Source organism: Gopherus flavomarginatus, chromosome 17 (assembly GCF_025201925.1).
Source record: "Gopherus flavomarginatus isolate rGopFla2 chromosome 17, rGopFla2.mat.asm, whole genome shotgun sequence".
NCBI lineage: Eukaryota > Metazoa > Chordata > Testudines > Testudinidae > Gopherus > Gopherus flavomarginatus.
In genome coordinates this window covers 1336377-1344282 of record NC_066633.1, presented here as the reverse complement: position 1 = coordinate 1344282, position 7906 = coordinate 1336377, and the positions used below count along the sequence as shown (strand labels likewise).

Here is a 7906-nt window from a genome sequence, read left to right as displayed (position 1 = left end):
TCCAAGATATTTTTTCTGATTCGTTGTAGCTAAATTAGCCCCATCATATTGTATGTATAGTTGGGTTATTTTTTCCAATGTGCATTACTTTACATTTATCCACATTAAATTTCATTTGCCATTTTGTTGCCCAATCACTTAGTTTTGTGAGAGCTTTTTGAAATTCTTCACAGTCTGCTTTGGTCTGAACTATCTTGAGCAGTTTAGAATCTTCTGCAAACTTTGTCACCTCACTTTTTACCCCTTTCTCCAGATCATTTATGAATAAGTTGAATAGGATTGGTCCTAGGACTGACCCTTGGGAAACACCACTAGTTACCACTCTCCTTTCGGAGAATTTACCATTTATTCCTACCCTTTGTTCCCTGTCTTTTAACCAGTTCTCAATCCATGAAAGGACCTTCTCTTTTATCCCATGACAACTTAATTTACGTAAGAGCCTTTGGTGAGGGACCTTGTCAAAGGATTTCTGGAAATCTAAGTATACTATGTCCACTGGATCCCCCTTGTCCACATGTTTGTTGACCCCTTCAAAGAACTCTAATAGATTAGTAAGACATTATTTCCTTTTACAGAAATCATATTGACTTTTGCCCAACAATTTATGTTCTTCTATGTGTCTGAGAATTTTATTCTTTACTATTGTTTCAACTAATTTGCCCAGTACTGACGTTAGACTTACCAGTTTGTAATTGCCGGGATCACCTCTAGTATCCTTTTTAAGTATTGGCGTTACATTAGCTATCTTCCAGTCGCTGGATACAGAAGCCAATTTAAAGGACAGGTTACAAACCATAGTTAATAGTTCCGCAACTTCACATTTGAGTTCTTTCAGAACTCTTGGGTGAATGCCATCTGGTCCCGGTGACTTGTTACTGTTAAGTTTATCAATTAATTCCAAAAACTCCTCTAGTGACACCTCAATCTGTGACAGTTCCTCAGATTTGTCACCTACAAAGGTTGGCTCAGATTTGGGAATCTCCCTAACATCCTCAGCCGTGAAGACTGAAGCAAAGAATCCATTTAGTTTCTCCACAATGACTTTATTGTCTTTAAGCGCTCCTTTTGTATTTCGATCATGAAGGGGCCCCACTGGTTGTTTAGCAGGCTTCCTGCTTCTGATGTACTTAAAAAATATTTTATTACCTTTGGAGTTTTTGGCTAGCCGTTCTTCAAACTCCTCTTTAGCTTTTCTTATTACATTTTTACACTTAATTTGGCAGTGTTTATGTTCCTTTCTATTTACCTCACTAGGATTTGACTTCCACTTTTTAAAAGATGCCTTTTTATCTCCTACTGCTTCTTTTACATGGTTGTTAAGCCACGGTGGCTCCTTTTTAGTTCTTTTACTGTGTTTTTTAATTTGGGGTATACATTTAAGTTGGACCTCTATTATGGTGTCTTTAAAAAGCGCCCATGCAGCTTGCAGGGATTTCACTTTAGTCACTGTACCTTTTAGTTTCTGTTTAACTAACCCCCTCATTTTTGCATAGTTCCCCTTTTTGAAATTAAATGCCACAGTGTTGGGCTGTTGAGATGTTCTTCCCACCATAGGGATGTTAAATGTTATTATATTATGGTCACTATTTCCAAGCAACCCTGTTATAGTTGCCTCTTGGACCAGCTCCAGCGCTCCATTCAGGACTAAATTGAGAGTTGCCTCCCCCCTTGTGGGTTCCCATACCAGCTGCTCCAAGAAACAGTAATTTAAAGTATCAAGAAATTTTGTCTCTGCATTTCATCATAGACACTGGAAGAAAAGGTCCTACTGACATACTGAGTAAATATAGAGTCTAAGCCTTCACCACATCAAATACCAATAACAATTCAAAATGTATATAGCCAGTAAGATTTAAGAGTCTTGTTGAGAGGAGAGTGTGCCGTGGCTGGAATGCATACAAGGAAGATTGTTGCTGTATCTGTTTGGAATAATGATATCAGAGAAGAGGAGATGCAGTATTTAAAGAGAGAGAGAACTAGGGAAAGAACAGAAGAACGGCCATACTGGGTCAGACCAAAGGTCCATCTAGCCCAGTATCCTGTCTGCTGACAGAGGCCAGTGCCAGGTGCCCCAGAGGGAATGAACAGGACAGGTGATAATCATCAAGTGATCCATCCCGTCACTTATTCCCAACTTCTGGCAAACAGAGGCTAGGGACACCATTCCTGCCCATCCTGGATAATAGCCATTGATGGACCTATTCTCCATGAATTTAGTTCTGTTTGGAACCCTGTTATAGTTTTGGCCTTCACAACATCCTTTGGCAGGGAGTTCCACAGGTTGACTGTGTGTTGTGTGAAGAAATACTTCCTTTTGTTTGTTTTAAACCTGCTGCCTGTTAATTTCATTTGATGACCCCTAGTTCTTGTGTTATGAGGACAAAATAACACTTCCTTATTTACTTTCTCCACATCATGATTTTATAGACCTCTATCATATCCCCCCTTAGTCGTCTCTTTTCCAAGCTGAGAAGTCCCAGTTTTATTAATCTCTCCTCATATGGAAGCCATTCCATACCCCTAATCATTTCTGTTGCCCTTTTCTGTACCTTTTCCAATTCCCATATATCTTTTTTGAGATGGGGTGACCACATCTGCATACAGTATTTAAGATGTGGGCGTACCATGGATTTATATAGAAGCAATATGATACTTTGTCTTATTATCTATCCCTTTCTTAATGATTCCCAACATTCTGTTCGCTTTTTTTGACTGCTGCTGCACACTGAGTGGATGTTTTCAGAGAACTATCCACAATGACTCCAAGATCTCTTCTTGAGCAGTAATCATTTTATATGTACAGCTGGGATTATGTTTTCCAGTGTCCATTACTTTGTATTTATCAACACTGAATTCATCTACCATTTTGTTTTCCAGTTTTGTGAGATCTTTGCAGTCTGCCTGGGACTTAACTATCTTGAGTAGTTTTGTATCATCTGCAGATTTGACAACCTCACTGTTTACCCCTTTTTCCAGATCATTTATGAATATGTTGACTAGGACTGGACCCAATACAGACCCCTGGGGACACCACTATTTACCTCTCTTCATTCTGAAAACTGACCATTTATTCCTACCCTTTGTTTCCTATCTTTTAACCAGTTACTGATCCATGATAGGACCTTCCCCCTTATCTCATGACAGCTTACGTCGCTCAAGAGCCTTTGGTGAGGGACCTTGTCAAAGGCTTTCTGAAAATCTAAGTACAGTACACCATATCAACTGGATTACTCTTGCCCACATGCTTTTTGACCCCCTCAAAGAATTCTAGGAGATTGGTGAGGCATGATCTTCCTTTACAAAAACCATGTTGACTCTTCCCCAACAAATCATGTTCATATATGTGTATGATAATTCTGTTCTTTACTATAGTTTCAATGAGTTTCTTGGTACTGAAGTCAGCCTTACTGGCCTATACTTGCTGGGATCACTTCTGGAGCCTTTTTTAAAAATTGGCATCACATAAGCTATCCTCCAGTCATCTGGTACAGAAGCTAATGTAAATGATAGGTTGCAGACTACAGTTAGTAATTCTGCAATTTCACATTTGAGTTCCTTCAGAACTCTTCGGTGAATACCATCTGGTCCTGGTAACTTATTACTTTTAGTTTATCAATTTGTTCTAAAACCTCCGCTAACGACACCTCAGTCTGGGACAGTTCCTCAGATTTGTTACCTAAAAAGAATGGCTCAGGTGTGGGAATCTCCCTCACATCCTCAGCCATGAAGAATGATACAAAGGATTCATTTAGCTTCTCCGCAATGGCCTTGTTGTCCTTGAGTGCTCCTTTAGCATCTCGATTGTCCAATAACCCCACTGGTTGTTTAGCCTGCTTACTGCTTGTGATGTACTGAAAAAAAATTGCTAATACTTTTTGAGTCTTTGGCTAGCTCTTCTTAACATTCTTTTTCGGTCTTCCTAAGTATATTTTTACACTTCGTTTGCCAGAGTTTATGCTCCTTTCTATTTTTCTCGATAAGATTTAACATTCACTTTTTAGAGGATGCCTTTTTGACTCTCACTGCTTCTTTTACTTTGTAGTTTAGCCACAGTGGAACTTTTTTTGGTTTTCTTACTATGTTTTTAATTGAGGGGTGGTATATATTTAAGTTGAGCCTTTATTATGATGTCTTTTAAAAGCATCCATGCAGCTTGCAAGGATTTCATGTTTGGTGTGGTACCTTTAAATTTCTGTTTAACTAACTTCCTTATTGTTGTGTAGTTCCCCTTTCTGAAACTTAATGTTACATAGTGGGCTGCAGTGCTGTTTCTGCCCCTTCCCCCCACAGGGCTGTTAAATTTCTTTATATTATGGTTACTATTGCCTAGAGGTTCCACTATAATCACCCCTTGGACCAGATCCTGTGACCCATACAAAAATTTAAAAATATACCTTGGTATTACCATTGTTCAGTCACTGCCAGTCTATTGTGCTTTGTCACTGGTTAACAACCACAAAGGTAGTAACACGGGTAGCACAGAGGACTGGTCCCAATGCAACAGAGCTGAGCCATGTGGTAATCAGAAGACCATGACCATTAGTTGCTCTTGTAGTATATTGTGTTTATAGTGTTCACAGGAACATAACAATCACAGTTGTCATTTCTATAGCAGCTTTCATCCAAGGATCTCAAATACTTTACACACACGAATGAATTAAACCTCACAGGACCTTCGCAAGGCAATATTATCATAGCTGTGTTAAAGAGCGAGAACGGACTTAGACATGGTCATATAGCAGGCACAGAGGTGGGAGCAGAACCCAGGATCTCTCCTGACTCCCTGCTCTCAGCACCAGACTGTGGCACATTTGGAGAAGGTCAGTTGTTAACATCAACACCCCTAAAATACATTTTGGGCTATCAGGAGCTGTTGATTGCCTGAGCTGTATGCCTATCGGTAACAGAAACCAATCAGATGCAAAAGTGAGGCCACAGAACTCTATGAGTGAAAAGCAGAGGGTTACTCAGCTGCTCACAAGGCAGGTTAGACAGAGAGAGGGGTCACAGATCTGTATGAAGAGGAGTAACTAAAAAGGCTTAAAAAAAATGGAACTAGCTATCTAGGTGAGAAAAGATCAGAATACAAAGGGCCACCTGCCAAGGTGAGTTGGAGCAGACACATTATGAGCAAAATAAATCAGAGGGGGGAATGAGGATGATTTGATAGTTAGCAATGTAATTAAGACTAGACTATCAGATACAGAGGACCAGCCTGTAACAACAGGGAAGCAGCACAATGTAATGATATACTCGCCCAGACTGCCAGTGTTTCTTGGCCTTGTAAGGGGAGAGGATATGGACAGAACTGGATGGTGGCTTCCCACTGAGGGCATCTTCCTCCTAAAATTGACTGAGACCAAGTCTGCCTGGATGGCCCTGCAGCTTCCTGTAGCCACAGTACCAAGTACAGCAGTGGAGCAGGAGTGGGGTCCATTTCCATGAGGTGGGTCAGGCGGACTGCACACATCTGTACAGTTCAGTATGTGCTGAAATCTTTGCAGCATGTTGGCCTTGGAAGATGCTGCACTTTGGATTTGCTATGCAGCATCCTTCACCTCTGCTCTCCTGCTTCCACTAGCAGTAAACAAGCCATGCTTCAGAGAAGGGAGCTTTACCTTTCTTGCATGTAGCTGTTATTTAAAGGCTATTGGGTTTATAGGTCATTTAAAAATACTGCTCTGGTTCCAGCACCGCCACCTATTACACGCAGGGCCGACGGCCAGAACCTTCCTGCTCTTTGCAGGTGATGCACTTTGGATGGGGCCCCCAGCCCAGCCACTTTCCCCGTGAGCTGTAAGGTTCAGTGGGGCCCCGGCCCCGGCCCCGGCCCTCCCAGCAGCGGAAGGGGGCAGAGCCCCCAGCACAGGGAGCCGCACCGGGGTCTCGCTCGCTGCCCGGCCCGGCCCGGGGGAGCCGCGGGGCAGGGGGCGAGGCCGGCGGGGCCGGCGCAGTGCGGGCTCCGGGAGGCAGGGGGGGCTCTGCAGCGCGGCGGCTCCGGAGCCTGTCAGCAGCGCCGGCTCCTGCCGCCCCCAGAGCCCGTGGGCCGCGCCGCCGGCCGCAGCTCCCGCCGGTGGGCTCCGGGCGCAGGGGCCGCAGAGCCGCGCTCCCGCCGGGTAAGGCCCCGCCGCTGGGCTCCGGCCCGGCCGCCTCCTCCCCGCCCCGCCCCGCCGCGCCGCGCTCCGCTCCGCCGGGCCGGGCCCCGCAGGCCGCAGCTCCCGCCGGGCCGGGCCGCGTCGGGCCGGGCGATGAGAAGCTGCTTCTGCCTGAGACCGGGCAGACGGGACCAGCCGCCGCCCGCCGCTCGGGCAACAGTTAAGTGTCCCCGGCCCGAGGGGGCCCGGGGAGGGTGCGGGCGGGTTGGGGCGTCTGCTCGGGCGGGTCCCGGTGCCAGCCCATCGCCTCGGCACGGGGCTGCTTCCGGGGCCGCCGCCCCTGGCCTTCCCCGGCGGGGGCAGCCTCCGCGGGGCGCCAGGGCCGGGCCCCCGTCTCTCCCCCGGGCTGTGCGCTGCGGAGCTGAGGGGGGCCGGGGAGGCTGCTGCAGCCCGGCTTTGTCCTCTCCCTTACACCAAAACACACCCCCTCATCCCAAAGCTGTAGCACAAAGTCATCTGCCCTGGAACACCATGGAGTGAAGAAAGGCTCCCAGACATGGCACAGGAGCCTCACAGGGTTAATTAGCAACACGCACTTTCCAAGGCACCTTCCAGCTTTTATGTTTACCTCTGCCTTTGTGTGCGCTCAGTCACAGCCAGAAATGGCATGGGGGGGGGGGTGCCTACCTTGACTGTGCCTTTCTGCCTGCACCCCAAAGAGCAACAGTGATTTCCCAGGTTTAGGAGGTTAGCCCTGTTAGTCTGTATCAGCAAAAACAAGGAGGAGTCCTTGTGGCACCTTAGAGACTAACACAAGTCTTTAGGCATAAGCTTTCATGGGCTAGAACCCACTTCATCAGATGCATGAAGTGAAAAATACAGGAACAGGTATAAATACATGAAAGGATGGGGGTTGCTTTACTAAATGTGAGATCAGTCTAACTAGATAAATCAATTAACAGCAGGATACTAGGGGAGGAAAAATAAAGGTGACAGCTAGTGCTTTCTGTTACTTTCCATCACAGCAAACCTGGTGGCTGAACTTTGTGGCTTTGTCCTCACCCACAACTATTTCAGATTTGGGGACAATTTATACTTTCAAGTCAGCAGGCCTGCTATGGGTACCCGCATGGCCCCACAGTATGCCAACATTTTTATGGCTGACTTAGAGCAACACTGCCTCAGCTCTTCTCCCCTTATGCTCCTACTCTACTTGCGCTACACTGATGACATCTTCATCATCTGGACCCATGGCAAGGAGGCCCTTGAGGAACTTGACCAAGATTTCAATGATTTCCACCCTACCATCAACCTCAGTCTGGACTAGTCCACACAAGAGGTCCCCTTCCTAGACACTACAGTGCTAATAAGTGATGGTCACATAAACACCACCCTATACCGGAAACCTACTGACTGCTGTACTTACCTGCATGCCTCCAGCTTCCATCCAGACCACATCACACAATCCATTGTCTACAGCCAAGCTCTCAGACGCAACTGCATTTGCTCCGATCCCTCAGACAGAGACAAACACCTACAAGATCCCTATCAAGCATTCTTAAAACTGCAATACCTACCTGCTGAAGTGAAGAAACAGATTGACAGAACCAGAAGGGTACTGAAAAGTTACCTATTACAAGACAGGCCCAACAAAGAAAGTAAGAGAATGCTACTAGCCGACACCTACAGCTCCCAGCTAAAACCTCTCCAGTGCATCATTATGGATCTACAACCTATCCTGAAGGACGATCCCTCACTCTCACAGACCCTGGGAGGCAGGCCAATCCTCGCTTACAGATAGCCGTCCAGCC

General features: G+C 46.0%; 1 protein-coding gene across 4 annotated transcripts in view; it reads left to right on the top strand.

Moving 5' to 3' along the window:
- Positions 1-6058: 6058 nt before the first annotated feature.
- MVB12B (multivesicular body subunit 12B) overlaps positions 6059-7906 on the top strand; it is a 100758-nt gene continuing 98910 nt past the window's right edge. For 2 of the 4 annotated variants that reach the window (XM_050926742.1, XM_050926740.1), the window contains exon 1: positions 6059-6116. Coding sequence is in view for 1 of the 4 variants with exons in the window: in XM_050926738.1 (XP_050782695.1) it covers positions 6249-6314 (66 nt within the window). In the remaining 3 variants the exon portion in view is untranslated. Of the gene's footprint in view, positions 6117-6240; positions 6315-7906 lie in introns of those variants that run through there. The other 2 variants (XM_050926738.1, XM_050926741.1) reach the window with 2 other exon arrangements.